General features: G+C 30.9%; 1 protein-coding gene across 7 annotated transcripts in view; it reads right to left on the bottom strand.

The window, feature by feature from the left end:
• The window catches only part of SKIC3 (SKI3 subunit of superkiller complex), a 114,030-nt gene that overhangs the window by 55,042 nt on the left and 40,813 nt on the right, over positions 1-18,175 (bottom strand). For all 7 annotated transcript variants that reach the window (XM_074282043.1, XM_074282044.1, XM_074282038.1 and 4 more), the window contains 16 exons: positions 16,753-16,892; positions 15,428-15,514; positions 15,241-15,344; positions 14,686-14,812; positions 13,582-13,761; positions 13,160-13,284; positions 12,157-12,410; positions 10,719-10,821; positions 6,340-6,516; positions 5,642-5,786; positions 5,429-5,507; positions 5,279-5,340; positions 5,124-5,180; positions 3,553-3,621; positions 1,523-1,597; positions 692-833 (listed from right to left, as the gene is read on the bottom strand). In XM_074282043.1, coding sequence (XP_074138144.1) covers positions 692-833; positions 1,523-1,597; positions 3,553-3,621; positions 5,124-5,180; positions 5,279-5,340; positions 5,429-5,507; positions 5,642-5,786; positions 6,340-6,516; positions 10,719-10,821; positions 12,157-12,410; positions 13,160-13,284; positions 13,582-13,761; positions 14,686-14,812; positions 15,241-15,344; positions 15,428-15,514; positions 16,753-16,892 — 1,926 coding nt within the window. The remainder of the gene's footprint in view (positions 1-691; positions 834-1,522; positions 1,598-3,552; positions 3,622-5,123; positions 5,181-5,278; positions 5,341-5,428; positions 5,508-5,641; positions 5,787-6,339; positions 6,517-10,718; positions 10,822-12,156; positions 12,411-13,159; positions 13,285-13,581; positions 13,762-14,685; positions 14,813-15,240; positions 15,345-15,427; positions 15,515-16,752; positions 16,893-18,175) is intronic.

The raw sequence follows: 18,175 nt of genomic DNA, 5'->3' as shown, positions 1-18,175 counted from the left end.
TCACATCTGAAGTACAGTGTCTTTTTCTAGACACCACATTTTAGAAGGGACACTGAAAAGTGAAGCACATCCAGAAGGAAGGCTTAAAGAATTGGAAAGACTTAAAACCATATTGTAAAAAGATAGATCAGAAGAATTAACTTAGAAAAGAGATACTTAATAACATGAATGTCATCATCAAATATCTAAAGGACTTTTACATGAAATTACCTTGTTTGCCTCTGATGGACAAGAACTAATATCACTAAATGAAAGACACAGGGAAGCCCATTTTTAGAGCACTATTATTTTGGGCATGACAACAACCTCCCTAAATAACAAGTTACTTATCTATAAAATCAAATGAAGGAATTACACTAAGGTGATTTGCAAGATCTTTTTTAACTATGTAATTCTACAATTGCATGGATCACTTTCCATTAGATAAAAATAAGACTTCTGTCATTCTTCAGAAAAAAAATTAGATTTAAAAACTAAATCAAATGGTTAATATTATAATAATATATTATAATCAGAGCAAAGATAACAGAACAAAGATAACCCTACATCCCAATATATGCATTCAGTTAACAAAAATCACTTAACCACTGTGTAGTACTTCACTAAGCAATAAAAATAAAATAGCACACTATTTCTGAGTACCATCAAAGAAAAATAATACTTATAGTAGTAATTTAAAACTTTATAATACCTGTATATTTGCTCAAAACAACTTGTGCTGCTGGAATGGCATTCATCTGGAGAATATTATAGCGGTACAGCTCCGTTTCTCTGTTTGTCCTATCTTGTAGTGTTGTACATACCCAATATGCATAACCTATTGCTCCCTCTGTCTTTAAAGGGAAAAAAAAAATGTGTACTTAATTGGACATGGTGTTAACTATTATGCAATTAAAAACTGATTTAAACAATGTACTTCCATTCCAGGAAATTTTCTAAATCTTTAAGAAAATAGTTCTCTATAACACTGAATTTTATTATCAAGTTTCATTACTAACACACTTAAACACATACTAATTTCCAGAATATTATAATGAACCAAATTATTTAAAACTTCTTCCTTTAATCTTGAATGCCCATCCAGAAAGCTGAATTCTCTTTTCTGTGGTTACAATTCAGAATGATAATACTAACTTGTCAACAGTAAAAATTAACACAAAACTTATTTAAGAATTAGGGAAATTCAGGTATATTCTCACAACACCCCCAAAAAAAGAATTATGGAAAGACAAAAAAGCCTTTGGACCTTATAAGTTTGTTGCTTTTTTATGAGAATTTCCCTATGTATGAGAGTTGCTATTATTTCTATTAAATCATAATATCTTAACAGCTAAAGACAAAAGTGAGAAGACTTTCTTTTAACAAGGATTAGCTATGTTCCCATTAGGATAAAATTTTTAATAAACACTTTCCACTTCCAATTTTGCTATATTAAATTTATACCCCATCAGTTATTTTATTGATAAGCATAATACTTGGTTTTATCACTAATGAATGCAAAATTAAAAATGCTAATTCTTACGTGCATATTGAGTTCAGTAGTATGCCGAAAGAGATCCATTGTGTCATAACTTCCAACTGTCTCTGCAATAAGTGCCTGCAGATGGAGAGGAGAGAAAAAAGATTTTTACTACATATAATTTCTGGAGACAAAGTTTCACTAACACTGCAAGATAATATGCTAAATCTGATTCAGTCTTGATTATTTCTAATCAACCAGTGACTTGATTGGGCTAATCCTTAAACTGGACAAATCTCCTAAGATGTCTTCTTAGAATAAGACATTGAAAGAATGCTCCAGATGATATTCCTCAGGGACTGAGTCCCCATTGTATCCTTTCTGTCCCATTTACAACCTAGCCCTTTCTTACTGGTATTAACAGAGAGGCTTTGATCAGACTTCCTTCATCATTCTATTTTATGCAACATTCAGTTTGTTCTTTCCATTTAATTGTTGCAAACAATGTGACATATCAATGTTTTCAACTGCCATATATACTAACTGATTGGAGACTTCTGCCTTCCCTTTTATCTCACTGGTTCAGAAGTTACATAGATAACAAGGTGGAATATAATTTAAGAAATGTAACCAAACTAAGTTTGGTTGAATAACATAGCCAAGAATAGCACAACACAAAAATGCATTCAGGGGTTATGATCTGAGTCAGGGGAGCATATATCAAATACTACTGAAATGATAGATTTTTCAAAGTATGGAAAGTATTTTTCAAAGTATTGAAGTGGATTCAATTCAATTCAACAAGCACTTATTAAACCCTGACTATGGGCAGTCGCTGCACAAAGTGCCTCAAACATCAAAACAAAAAACAAAACTGTCTCTTTTCTAAAGGTATACTAAAAAAGCATACATTGAAAAATAAATACAGAATATATATAAAGTAAATAGAGAGGAATTTAGAGACAGTAAGGGAGAGCCCAATAGTGATGGGATGAGATAAAGCCCTAAAGCCCTACTAGACAAGGAGGTACCTAATCTGAGTTTTAAAAGTAATTGGGGATTCCATGAGGTAGAAGTATAGAAGAGTAATTCAGGTATCAGGGATAGCCTATTCAAAGGCAAAGGAGCTTGAGACTGACATAAAACAGCTAAAAAGCAAGGTTAGCCAGATTGTCTTTACAGGAGTAGTATGTAAAGGAGAGTAATGTTTTATCAGCCTAGAAAAATAGGCTAGAATCAGATAGGAATGGCTTTCGATGTCAAATAAAGGGATTTGTATTTTATCCTAGGAGTAACAAGGAGAGACTAAAAGTTACAGAAGAGAGGGAGTAACATGATAAGGTGTTTTACATATCAATCTGGTAGCTTTGTGGAAATGAATGAAAGAGGGAAGAGACTGGAGGAAAATGGAACAATTAGCAGATTATTTTAATAGTCCAGACAAGAGGGATGAGGACCTGCACTAAGGAGATCATGGTATTGAGTGGAAAGAGGGGCAAAGTCACTGAGGTAGAATCTATAAGACTTAGCAAATGATTTGGGGACATACAAAGAATACAACAGATGAGAGAAGAAATTCAAGAAAAACTAAGTAATAATTCATTATAATGAATTAGTTTTAGTGAATTACTATTACTACAGGTACCATTTGCTAACATGAATGTCACCTTTCTGAGTAAATCTTCTTAGAAACATCTTAAAGAGAGAGATCATATTCATGGGAAGGAAAAATAAATACCCTTCCTACAATAATGCTGAATAGCTGGTTAACAAATTTTATCAAATAAAAAAAAAATCTGAAATACTATTGAAAAAACAAAATATGAAAAAAACAAAATATGAAAAAAAAATTTCTGGATTTTCTTTTCTTGCAAGAAATATTTTCAAACAAAATCAAGAAGCCATTAATATAGCAAAACTGTCTTGGTGAACAGATTTCTATGCTATTAAGATGGTAGACATTAAAAATATTTTTTAAAAAGAGGAAACAATCCAAACATCCAAAAGTTTTTAAGAGAAAATTGAGATGCTTAAACAAATGAACCTATTTTCTAAAATACAATGAAAATATAATTAGAATGTTCATCTCTTACCTGCCCAATCCAACACATTAAGTAAGATGGATCAAGGGACTGAGCAACTTTGAAGGCTTCATGAGCTGGCTATAAAAATGCATTTAAAAAAAACACCATTTAATATTAGGTTTCGCTTTCCTGTAGTGACTAAATACAATATATAACACTAAAATAATGAGTTAAGCAAAAAAAAGAAAAGAAAAAGTTAAGCATGGTATCAAATTTGATGTTATTACGGAGAAGAAAAATGGAAAAAAAAAAAAAATTTTATCCAGAACCTTATCTATTTATTGGTAACAAGTATTGTTTTGTACTCTTTAACTAGTTCCCACCATCTACAAAGTTGAGAACTTTATACATAGTACGCAGATACTAGTTTCCAGAGTCCCAAACTATGAAACAGTCCAACCCTCTCTATCACCCTATTGACTTCTTTAAACTTCTTTCAACTTTAAACAAAGGGATTGAATTAGTTTACACATTTTACTTGTAACCTAACTGGAATAATAAATGTTAACAATTTGGTTTACGAGCTAGACCAGATGATGTGTGACACAATACTATCTAGAGATTTGTGAGAAAGCTTGCAAATATGACCGATTAACACTCCAGCTATTTTAGTCTCTGATTTTCTCATGGGTAAAAGCTCAAACCTGCCAAAGAAAGCAGTGGTTTTGTAGAGGGATTAGCACTTACTAAAGTCAGGAGCTAAGTAATCCAAATAAAGCTGGCTGAAATTAAAGATGGCTGAACTTATAAAGGTGCTCTTCTAATATTCTACCAAGTGAAGCCTATTGTCACCTACATTTCAATATGAATGGGAATTTATAAAATTGCTGTTGAAAATGAATACATTTGAGACAAATACACTACTCTTCTTCCCACTGGGAGGGCAAAGGAAAAATAAATAACATTTCTAATATATTTACAGAACAACAAGATTGTATCTAAGATTAACCATTAAATCATCAACATTACAACACTGATTCAATTCATTCTCCACAATAGTTCTACTTGAATATCTCATGATGTTAGATGTGGCCACTGCTCACATTAATGAAGAATATGCTTCAATTAAGTGCTTGACCCTATGTCATCTGAGAACCAACTTCAAAAAGGCTTATTATTAACCAAAGATGAGAAATGTTTTGGTGACAACAATTCATTATATGAAGAAGATGGAGCCTTCATGCAGGAACCATAATCATGCAGGAATTACCTATATCAAGTGAAATAATAGGTCTTTTGAAGAATAAAGTATTGAAGTATCACTCCATCAACTAACCTTTATCAGTACTTTAGTAGGTACATGTTTTTGTCAAGACCTATGATTTCATCAATGTGGAGAGCATCCATGCAGATTAAGAAATAAGTAACTTAGAGAGGTCTGTGACACTGAGGCTTATTGAGGTTGCCTTGGCCACTCACCTCTACATCATGCTGCACATGATACTGTACTGAGAAAGCAAAATGGTCAAAAAAGTACAAATATCATGAAGTAATTATTGATACTTGAATATAAACAGAAAATGATTCTATGTCTTTAATGCTGACCTCCCCTTGATGCCCCAGAAAAAAGAAAAATTTACCTCAATATTTTCATTTGCTAGATATAAAACTCCCAAGTTTGTCCATGCAGTAGCATTCTGCATAAAAAAGAAAATTCAGCTGCTTTGCTATATGGTTTTCTCAGAAAAACAAAAATACAAAATCTGGAATACTCTCAAATGATGATTGCACTTACAATTTGTTCAGCTTGAATTGATTTGATGAAACAGTGTTGGGCAAGAGCATAGTTTCCAATGCCTGAAAAACATGAGTTGTGATTTAAGCTAAGCTTTATGAACATGAACAAATAATTTTCTAATGTGATTGAGTATTACTTAATTCTTACCACTGTGACAAGCAACCACACCAAGGGCATTCCAATACAAATGGTTATTACTATCCAGTCTCACTGCTTTTTTCAGACACTAGAAAGACAAAAACTTACATTTTACTTCCTGGAATTGCATTGAAATTGTCAAGAACAATGGACTTTTATTTGCCAACATCAAGATCCTTGTTCAATATAGCAAATTGACTCCTAAGAGTCTCAATAACATACATGTAAAGATTTCTCCAATAATTCTTTAAGTTCATTTACACAGCTTCCTGTTTCTGTTAGATTCTGTGCTTGACGATAATAATTAATTCCGAGATCACACCATGTATTAGCTGTTGGCAACAGTTTGAGTGCTCGGCCATAACACCTACAAAAATATAAGGTGATTTTATTTTAATAACAGAACAACCTAGTTAAATCTTCATGTTGTTAACTGACAAAACTATTAGTAAATTACTTTTCTAAAACATTGGCTATCAAAGTATAGGTATTTAAACCAACTTTTCTTTCTGTTAAAAATCCAGAAACTACAAAGGAAATGTGGAATGCTTTAGCAGTTGCAATCACACTATTACAGCTTGGCTTAACTATTTTTCAAGAAGTACTTTGGGAAAGAATTTGTTTGGATGTTTACTGGGAAGTGTTTGCTGTGTCAACAAAATGTAGCAATAAAAAAGTAAAATAACTTAAGATATTTTGAATAAATTAGAGGCAGCCATGGAAAAAGAGTCAGAGTCAGGAAGACCTAGGTTTAAGTCCCACCTCTGACACATCATCAGATTAGCTTCAATTCCCCAGGCAACTCTCGGACTATTATTTTTAAATCAACTTCCAGTCTCCATAATTAGAGAGAACTTCCTCATCAGCTGTTTTCTATACCAATAAAATCATAGGTGTGGTTCAAAAAATTAGTTAATTACCTTCCGCCTAGATGGAGAAGCTCATGTTTCTTCAATATTTCTTTTCCTTCTTTCTGACCCAGAAGAACTCCTAAAACATTCACATTTACTTTAGATGGTGAAACCACATGTAAACTGGTACATGCATCTCCTAGGAGCTTCCAAATACAAGAAACATCAGATCGATACTGAAGAGCCCTAAAAGGAAAAATGCAATTATTTTAAAATATTTCCCCAAATATCAATTTTTCTTCTCTCCTAATCACTTAAAAAGACAGTACATATACAATAGAGCGAATTCTTCCATTAGGTACTATAAAAACTTTATTAAGAATTCACTTCTCAATTTAGGAAAATTATCTCCTCTAAGTACATTATGTTAAGGACTACCTAAAATCATATCTATATATTTTCTCTATAATTCCTTCTGAGAAAGTGACAGGAAATCTGACTAATTTTCCAGAACAATTTATTTCTAATATTAGATTTTTAGGTAAGTTCTTAGTAAAAAAATAAATAAATAAATAAAAAGCTTAATGCTCAGTTGTTACAGCAATGAATAAGGATTTTGCCTTTATTTTTTTTTTTTACTATAAATCAAAATAAGCTGATCGTTACACAATGCCACAGAAGAACTTCCCGTGAATGGAATGGTAGACCACCAAGTTATGGTATACACTAATCTGAATGTAGTAGACTTCTGTTATGAGATTCAGGATATCAAAAGACCAAAAAAAAAAAAAAAAAAAAATCCTGTTATCTATTATTATTTTTATTACCAAAGATAAATGAATTCAAAGGTAAACAGAAATGCTAAAAGTAAAAATTATTCTCTCTCAATAAAGCAATTACCTCTATCCCCACCCCTCAACTTCTTGAGAAAAAATGAATAAAAACAAAGCAATTTAATCTACAAGAACCCAGGCAATGAGATATTGCAAACAACTATGGTACTGGCAGATGGACAAGCAGATGGAACATTTTTCATAGCCTTTTCTGCTGATGGAGTCTAGCCAAACAACATTTTTCACCGATTTCCTGAGAATTAAGACAAGCTATAGTTGTCATGACTGGAAATCTACTAGGAAGATTAGACGGAAAGAAGATTGGAAGCTCTTTTGTCTAAATTTCTAAAATTGATAGCTTAAAAACAAAAAAGAAATCAAGGAACAAGAGAAATGGGGAAAAAGAGAGGGATAATAACCTCAATAATCTCATCCTTTCTGGATATCTAATAGATTTGAAAGCAATGCAGAAAGGACAAATTTTACTTCTCTTTAAAATCGAAATTCTACAATTATAGATTTAGTATCAGAGGAACTAAATTTGGGTCCAAGCTCTTCCACTTATCTCAAACAAAATTTAATTACTTCTCAGACCCTTAATTTCATTTGTAAAGAAGTTATAACCTGATTCACAAAGTCATTTTGAAGTTCAAGTAAAATAACATATATATAAAGTTGCCTTGTTAATGATAAAGTACTATATAATATGAGCTATTATTTCCTTTTTTAGTAAATCATAGAAAATAACACCTTCTGAATTATGTAAAATAACTTTTGCCTACCACATTTTTAGTTGTTATGTTAACAATAAAAAATTTAGGCTATTAGGGGAAAAAAATTGAAAATAAAATTAAATTTAAGGTTAACTTTCTAGAAACATATTACCACCACATAAAATCATTAAACATATTATCTGTCATAGCATATGCCAACTAATATACAGAGAAAAATTTCTATGCTACAATGAAAGAGACAGAAATAAAGCTAGAGGAGTTTCAAAATTACCATTAAGCATCCATCCAAGCTGTGCTCTTCTCCTATACTATTTCTTCCTTTGTTCCAAGTACAGCAAAATTAACAAGCTAGACAAGTCTCAGAGTGCTTTCCTTAACCTTTTATACAGATACTCTGTTGCTCTATTTAAAGAAGTAATTCTGAAGTGGAATGGAGAGGAAGCAAAAGGCAAAAATAAGGAAGAAGGGCAAACAAAAGTGAAAGATAAATACTTTCATGTATATTTAAAAGTGAGCTCTAATGCTTCTCATTAATGCCTCAGGGCAGCTAGATGAACAGTAAATAGAGTGCTAAATCTGGAGTCGGGAAGACATCTTCCTGAGTTCATATCTGGCCTCAGACGCTTACTAGTTGTGTGACTCTGGACAAGTCACTTACCCCTGATTGCCTCAGTTTCCTCATTTGTAAAGTAAGTTGAAGAAAATGGCAAACTACTAGAGTATCTTTGCCAAGAAAAATCCAGAAGGAGTCACAAAAAGTCAGACACAATTGAAAAAGACTGAACAACAATAACAAATGCTTCTGAAATTTTATATTCTCATTATGGGCTGTTTAAAAGTCATGTACAAAAAAATACTAAATCTATCCTAATTAATGAATCAAACATTTCTATCTCCTACATACAATCCAAATCTTTCAGATTCCCTTCCCTTACAGGACATTAAATTAGCATCTTTTTTCTAACCCACTTCACCTCATGATTTTAAAGTCTTATATTATTTCTCAAAAAAAAAAAAAAAAAATCCTCTTTCTACATATAGATTAACAAAACTTATTTCAAAGCATGTTTCACATTATTAGAAAAATACTATAGACTTTTGAATATCATGCTACCCCACATGGCTTAAAAGTGTCTAATGTAGTGAGCACCAACACTGTTAACTTGCTAGCATGGATGCTACCAATGAATATACCAAAGGCTGCACTACTACCACCAGAGATTTAAAATTTCAAACTGAATTTAAAAATTCAAATTCCTCCAAAAAAGGAAAATGTGGTATGGATCCTTCAAGGATCTGTGACTTCATGTTGACTAGTATTCTCTGTTAACAATAGCAATCACAACCCTAAATCCAAGAGTGTTTTCAATACCAGTAGTCTGTAGAGAATGTATTTTTTTCTGCTTGACTATGTGGAGCAGAAGCAAAACTGAAAGAAACAAAGAAGAAAATCCTAGGCATGAGGTAAAAGTAAAATTCCCAACAACCAGAGCTAACCAAAAGCAGAAATGGCTGCTTCTGAAGTAGGTATTTGAGTTAAATATGATATAGAGGGGAACCAGTTCAGGAACCAGTCTGAGGGTCTCTCACATCTTAAAATACTGTCATTCTAGAACATCATAGTTAATGGTTTCACATGTTTCTAAAGTTTAAAAAAACTAATCATTTGGTAGCCAAATTTCCAGTAAGATGACTGAATTTAACTAGGTAGTCTTTCCCTAGTTAGGGCTTTTCCTATGCAGTAAGATTCACCAGTTTGTATTTCATTGATATATCTTTCAAGAAACCAGGGTTCTTTCTATGCCATAATGCAACTATGCAGAGCATGAGGGGAAAATAAAATTTTAGTAAAGAAATATGTATAGTATATATAATTTATTCTACAATTTGCTAATTTAGTAAAAATGAAAATATACACACTAGTGGACATATCTCTAGGTTAACCATAAAAGGTTTGATTGCATGTCATTATCTTTACGTTAGAACTCAAGTCAAAGGTAACTACTTCTAGCATAAAAGATAATTGAATAAAATTGAAATTCAGGATAATCAAACCTATGTCTACTACATAAGGAAACCATACAAGTGAGAATACATATGAGAGTACTTTACAGTAAAATTGTAGACAAATAAAAGCATTATCATTTAATATTTTAGAGGTAGCAGGGCAGAGCGAATAGTCAGGAAGACTGAGTTCGAATCATGTTTCTGACACTTACTAGCTGTGTGACCATGGGCAAGTCACCTCTCTGAGCTTCAGGCAGCTCTCTAAGATTTATCTACTAAGTTATAGATGGGCCGAGATCTTCATCAATGTGGGAACTCTCCACCGACAAAATCAGAGATCCTTGATGTACTGACATATTACTATAGTAATCAGATGATTCTAAAACCAAAAATATACATATTTAAATTTGATTACTAAGGAGTTGTTTTTTAAGAGGTCCTTTTAAATATTTTTCAAATGCTTATTCTGTGAAGGGCACCAGACTTTTTAAAAATAGGAATTAAACTAAAGTAGATTCTTCCCATCTAGTTTATCTTTAGAATGTCTTAGTAAAATATTAAGAAAATGCTTCACAATTTTGGAAAATATATAAAGTGCTACATGTATTCCTAAAAGCTATACTGTTGGTTTTTTTTTTAAAGGACAAGATAAAAGGTTTAAAATCTCTTAAAATTTCTTTAAACAAAGCATTTTCCTGCACTTTTTATTTTATGTTGAGATTAACCAAAGAATTATTCTAAGTCAAAAATTGTAATTTTTTTTTTTGTCTCATCTTAAACCATAAATTTATTTTCTGGACTTCAGGTTTAATTGAAATTTTTTTAAAAAGTACAAGATTAACTTAAGCAAGTAATTGGAATCTATAATACTAACCAAGTAAAGTAATCCAAGGCTTGTTCTATGTGCTCCACAGCTTTACCATCAAGGAAATCAGTCAGCTTTCCTTTTGCCATCATAAGGTGACACTCACCTAGACCTGAAAGCAGAGAAGTATGAATTTAAATGTAACTTTTCATATAAAGCTGTAGATTAATTTCAATGACTATTAAAGAAAATTTTGAACATTGTGCTGGTCATATTCATAAAAAATTTTTTCTTAAATATACTTTCTAGAAAACTCAAAATAATTCCATGATTTCAGCTTAATGTAATTAAGATTTTTTTTGTAAGTGCTCATATCCTACTAAAGAATATCAATAATGAGTAAATGTATATAGTGGCATCAGTAATTGCAAATATATCCATCCATACATAAAATTTAATGTTATATACCTTTATTTGAAAGATTACAAAGAAATAGCCCTTTCCAGCACTATAATAAATGATATTGATGTGACAGCCAAAGTCTAAGTTATTTCTTATCTGGTTATCTTCCATTTAGGGAAATGAAGAGAAACAGAACAGAAAGTATGAGAAGCATTTTCTTTAACAAATAAAATAAAATAAAAGGTGGGGAGAGGGCTATTTATCCTATCAATCAAAATTCTAAATTATACATAAACAATCTGCTTTATTTTCCTGTCCAAATTTGATAAGAATTTGGATTATATACCTTTGAAGGTCTTAAAAATAAAATGAACAGACAAGCTACTGCCAAAGTTTATTACAAAAGAGCAAGTCCTACAATTTTTGAAGTATGATTATAAAAATAATATATGTTTTACTTTGCAGATATTGCCTTTGAGATTTTGATATGTAGATGGAGATTTTATTTCAATCATAAGAAACAGAGTTTTCTATGTCTAAGGGTCCTGCCACAAAAAAATTGCATTTGTTATATTAACTCAACATAACAAAGAGGAAAAAATCCTTAAGGATAATTGTTCCAAGGGCAGCCAAGTGGCCCTGTTGGATAGAGCACCAGCCCTGAAGTCAGAAGGACCTGTGTTCAAATCTCAGACACTTAATCTTAGCTGTGTGGCCTAGGCAAGTCACATAACCCCAATTGTCTCAGCAATAAATAAATGAATAAAAAATAAGAAAATAAGTAAATAAAATTTTATTTTAAAAAAACTTAAAAAAAAAAATAATAATTCTTCCAGTATGTGAAGTAGTTCCTCTATAAAGCAAAAGCTGGAATATAAAAGTAATATGGTTTAGGGTAACTATAGAATAGGATTTTATTATATTATTTATTATTATTTGTTTCCTATTTGGTAAATATTCCTATTCAGTAAATGTCATTTGGTGATAAAGGAAATCTTTTTCAGGGTAGAAGACAATAAAAGGCAATGTCTAACTTTCTAAATGAAGGTTTACTGCTTAATAAAAGCACAAAAATTAGCAATGCAATCAAAATATAAAAGTTTACCTTTCAGGGCAGGTACATAATCTTCTTTTTTTTTAATGATCTGCTGATACTGAGCTACAGCCTCTTTATATTTGCCTAGGATTTGCTGTATTGCTGCAACCTTAAACACACTATATATAGATTCTGGGTTCAGTTCACTGGCTTTTGTAAAGGATTTCAGAGCTGTGGTATAGCCACCTCTACTCAAGTAGGCCTCTCCCAATGACTCCCAGCAGTTAAAATCTTTCGGGTCTGCTCTTAATGCTGCCTGTAAACTAAGGATTTTAAGAAAGAATTTCAGTTAATAAAAGAAATAGTGAAGTAGTAAAAAAAAAAAAAAAAAAAACAAGTAAAGAAAATAAAATAATTTTTAAAATTATAAATCTCATATTCACATCTTCTGATATCCTATAAAAAAGATATTTTACTTGTAATTTAGAATGACCAGATCAACAATGCAAAAATTTGTCCATAGAGATTCCTCTTTACAACTCTGACATTTTTTATCCAATGGCGCTCCAGTTTTCTGATCTCTCAATAGAAGGATTTATCCAGTTTGATTTACCTTATTTTGCAAATCCTCATCTTTCAATATACAGATTTCTAAAACACTGCAATAGGAATAATATCTATATTTCAATCTAATCATAATTTTTAATTTCATCACATTTCACTATTTTTATGAACAATTTTCCTATACATAGGTGCTTATAGAATTTTAACTAATGGAAGAAAACAATAATTACTTTACCTCCAAATAAAACCTTACTCTGCAAGGCAGATTAAGCAAAACGGCAAGTAAATTTGTGATCCAACTATGCAGAGTTCTCACTTAAACTTGCTGAAAGCTACAGTGAAGAAAAATCCTCCCATGAACATAAACAACAAAAACTTGCTAAATGCTTTTTTTGCAAATAACATTAACATCTTGCTGCTACTACCATACCCATACACATAGAACAAAGAGCCTTTAATACTAATAAAACAAAAAATCTCAGTAAATTGACTATTAAATACTACTTACTCAGCCACTGCTTGAGAATGCTGACCAGCCTTCAAGTAGTAAAGCCCTCTTCTAAGCCAGGCCCATTTTGCTGTTCCAGCACTCGCCTTTCCAGTTACTGTTGTTAAAATAACCAATGCAGTTTCCTAATTTAAAAAAAAAAAAAAAAAATCAGTCATAATTATAATTTTTAAAAGCAAAATTCATGTGTACACCTCTGAAATTATTCCTACATTAAAAAACAAAATTTTCCTATGTTCTTAAAAATTTAATGTTGATTATGCTATTAAAATAAAGAGATACATTAAGGTCATGGTAAAAAAAATTCTTATAAGTTGATATTATAGTAAAAGTAAGATAACTACACCTGTTAAAATTAGTGTATATAACTATAACAAAGACACTATAGGGAAAATGACTAAAAGGCAAAAGAGGAGACATACCATATCTTCAAGCTCTACACTTATGTCAACTGCAGCAGCTCCAGATTCTTCATCTGTCTCATCTAGTTCAAAAGCTTTTCTGTAACATCCCCGGGCTCTGCTCTTGTCTCCAACTACCTCTCTGTAGTAATGTCCTAAATAGCGGAAAACCTTACCCATATAGGTGTCCAATTTTGCAGCCTTTAAATAAAAAACACATAGAAAAAATTATGTTTGGATAAAAAATAAAGTATCTTTGGAAGTGTAATTTTCAAAAACATGCAAAAGAGATGATAGTAGTAATTTGATATCTGAATGCAAAAATAGTTGATTAAATGGAAGGATTGGTTTAAAGCAAGTATAACTATTCTACAATGATAAGAAAAAGTCAAGTCAACAAAATATTTGTTTTCCTATACATAAGTTACAATACTCAAGATATTTAAAAATTATAAAATACTGAAAACTATTTTGCTTTCAAGAAAAAAAAAATGCAAGATTTCTCACTGCTAACAAGCAAGCAAGGAAAAGGTTTAGTTTTAATTAAGGAAATTATAAAGTTCAACAGAACAGCCGAAAGATCATTAGCAGAGGAATCAAGAGTCTCAACAAATTAGCTGTGCTATCAAGATCAAAAATTTACCTTTTCATCTCATCTCCAAAGTGAGAGAATAAATGCCCTCTCCAAGATCTCATCTCTTGCAACAATTCTAATGTTCTAAGTGAATTAGACTATTATGGCAATGTTATCATAGGGGAGACAATCTAAAAATTACATAGGGACAAAGGATATTGTTAACTGGTTAATTCTCAGTTTTCTTTGGCAAATTTATTTTTGAAAAAAACTTTTCTAGTTTTTTAAATTTTTTTAAAAGTCTGTCACAACAAAACAATATCAAAAAACAGTGAAACAATTGTGCTGTTTGGCTTTGCTTTACTATATTGTAAGGGAAGTCATGAGAAGAGGAAATATAATCAAAAGTAAGTGATAACAAAGAAAAGGTATCAATTTTTTAAAACTTTATGAGAGATGTAACATATAATTTATAATATTTATAAAAAAATACCTAAATGATTCCATTTCAAAGATATATCATATAAAGTAGATATTAGTATTTTTCTCACCTTCAAAAACTGGGTAAGAGCTTTTGTTTTGTCTTTTCTTGTATCTTCACTCATGAACCAATATGTTAATCCAAGATAGTAATAATAATCAGCAATCTCAGCTTCTCTGTCAAGAGCTCTCTGAAATCTAAGAAAAAGAAAAAATTAAGTTTGTAGAATGTTTGTATTATGTATTTGGACATTCCTAAATGGCATTATGAATGTTTGCATAAATTCTGGAGTGCTAAATGAACCCAATGTGTTATTTTTTTTTAACTGATTGATGCCTAGCAAAAATACTTTTTAAAAAGCATACAGATTCTTTGGCATCCACTCTATGCTAAGTAATAAAGTGAAGATACATACATGATCCTTGCTTGCTGAACATTTTATGAGAATTTAATTAGACATGAAAAAGCTACAATGTATTTTAATTATGCTAAATTATATATATAAAATAAAATTATCCCCCCAAAATGGCAGAGAACTTTAAAAAGGATCAATTTATACAAATATAGATACTGTCCAAATCTACAAGTTTTTAAACTTATCTATTTGCCTGCCATGTATGCCTACCCTCTCTCTGCCTTTGGGTAGTCCTTTCTGGTGAAATGAATCAGTCCCTCCAAAGCATGGACTGCAGCTAAGTTAGGATGAGAGGAAAGAAGTTCTTCCACAATCTATAAAGAGAAATATTCTATTAATTTCATACAACAATTTCAATGTTTTTAATTTTAAAAATTTAATTTTAATTAAAACTTACTTCTGAAGTTTTATCAGATAAGCCTTTGTTTAGATAAGCAAGACCTTTGAGAACTAAAAGCTCTGGAATAGTATTTGCATCTGAGATCTAGGAAATAATTTTAAATTGTTGTTAAATCATTTATTACTGAATATTTTTTCTTTTCATACAACACAACTTGTTTTTTAATCAAAGGATGTCAACCCTAAAACATAAAAGCCACAAAACTACAGTATAGCAGCCCAATGAAAACTAATTAATTTCCAGTTTCTTTCATCTCATTTCCTAAAGAAATAATTGTAATGATTTAAAATACTTCAGAATGATATAAAAAGTTTTGAAAATTCAATTTGACAAATATTTTGTTAAACTATTATGAATAAAAGGCACTATATTAGATACTATAAAAACAAAGTTGGCACAAGACCCATTCATTTTTCTTCTAAGGAGTTGATAATATACTTATAAAAATATAATGCATAAGAAAGGGAGACAAATCCATTCATAACCAAAATAAAATAGAGACAATTGTTAGACCCATTCTAGGGGCAGCTAGGTGGCACAGTGGACAGAGCACCAGTTCTGAAGTCAGGAGAAACTGAGTTCAAATCTGGTCTCAGACACTTAACACTTCCTAGCTATATGACTCTAGGCAAGTCACTTAACTTCAATTGCCTCAACAAAAATAAAAAATAAAAACAAAAAAAATTTAAGGAATTATATTAGAATTTATGATATATAGTATATCAACATATCACACATGATATATATTATGATATAATGATATAATCATCTTTAAATATCAACAAAATTTTAAACAAACTCCACAATGATATTAAATATCTCGTTTGCTGACAACTTTTAAGAATGTACTTTGATGCTATTTTCTAATAAGAATGCTTTCAAATTATTACACTAAGAATTAAGTATAGTTCCTTAAATCCAACTTTATTTTCTATGATTTTATTAACTTGTGTGTCTGCAAAGAATTATTAACAAAGTCATTTGTATCATCATGCAATTTTTTTCAGTAGGTATAAGATATGTTCTTTTAACATTAGGAAATCAAAACCTCAAACCTGTAATAGACAAGAAAACAAGAAAAAAAAAAAAACTTGTACTATACAGGGCCCATTTTTCTGGGTATTATTTAGTCACTGTACAAATTTACTAATAAACTGTGTTGCAATTTTTGGATGGAAAAGTCCAACAAGTGATTTGATGAATCCAGAAGTAAGTGGATTGCCATATAAGTCCTCTATAGCTATATACTTTTCAAGGCAAAGTTTTAAAAAAGTTAATGATTGATGAAAGTTAAGAAAAGTTGAGGGAAAACCTCTAAATACCTGTTCTAGAATGGCAATTGCTTCTTCTGAAGAGTCATGATCTGAAAGCTGTATCAAGGCCTCTGCTTTCAAACGAAAGCAGAGATTCTTTTGATGAACACTTCTTCTAGGTGGACTGAGGTTTTCTATTGTTATGAGAGCTAAGAAAATAAAAATTTGAATGTTCTCTTACAATGGGTTTTAAAAGAGTTATTGAATTAGCTGAGATGTATATTTCCAGAGAAGCACAAATAACCAATACAGCACACATGAAGAGTGCAGTTATTAGAGAAAGCAAAGAATTGGGAATCAGGAAGCTGTGGGTCTGAATCTGGCCATACATATGTAACTACGCACAAGTTAGCTGACTCATCAAAAGAGTTGTTCAGAGGATCAAATGAAATTACATATGTGAAACACTTTACAAGCTTAAAAGAATCATATAAATATTAGCTATTATTAACTTTTGCTAACAACTGTAAAATGAAACCACAGGACCAGATAGTCTCTAAGTTCTTACAACTCTAATCCTATATATAATATATAGCTAAAGATGAAAGATTCAACTGAACCTGATAAAAAAAAAATACCTGAAATAATGATAAGAACTATACCAAAAATACTATATACTCTATCAATAACTTGGCATCTCAGAATACAACTTATTAAGTAAGTTGAGACTTATCCCACACCTCATTATCAAAAGACCTTGTCACAACTGGGCAAGAAATTACATTCAGTATGCATTCTATAGGTTCCTTAGCAGAAGAAAAAAGGACACAAGTAGAACTGAGAGACTTTTTTCTGGTCCAAAGACATAGCATATAGGATCAAGGTTCCCTTATTCCTCCCTTATTTCAGCTAATGCCATTCTCAAAGTCAAACCTGTTCTAGATTTCCCTAAGGATTTTCCTTTGCACATTTGGAGCAATTCAGAACCTTTAAGAAAATCATAAAGGTCACCTTTATTCTCCTAAAGTCTCTCTACCACAGCCTCAAAATTCTGGGTGTGAAGAATTCTTTCAAGAGAACCTGTCAGTTTTAATTGACAGGTTTTGTATCTGGAAACCTACTTGATGATGGCTAAAGATTTAACTTGTCTAACACAAACACTTAGTCTTAAATAATTCTACATCCTAAAAAACACAATAAAGCAGTGGAGTAACACAGAAATGGTATTTCTCAAAATTAAAATAAAAGCTGACATTTATAAAGTGCTTTCAATTTTGCAAAGTGTTTTACATATATTATTTTAATTGATACTTACAAGTCCCTTACGGTAGGTATGAAAGGTAATATTATTCCAACTCAAATAAGCTGATATATATAAAGTGCTTTGCAAACCTTAGAGTGCTATATAAATGCTATCAATATTATTATTCTTGTTATTGCTATTATTATTATTATTATTATTATTATTATTATTATTATTTGATTAACAAGG

Source organism: Sminthopsis crassicaudata, chromosome 1, assembly GCF_048593235.1.
Source record: "Sminthopsis crassicaudata isolate SCR6 chromosome 1, ASM4859323v1, whole genome shotgun sequence".
Classification (NCBI taxonomy): domain Eukaryota; kingdom Metazoa; phylum Chordata; class Mammalia; order Dasyuromorphia; family Dasyuridae; genus Sminthopsis; species Sminthopsis crassicaudata.
Note: the sequence above shows the minus strand (reverse complement) of the source record. Positions and strands in the feature narration are given on the sequence as shown.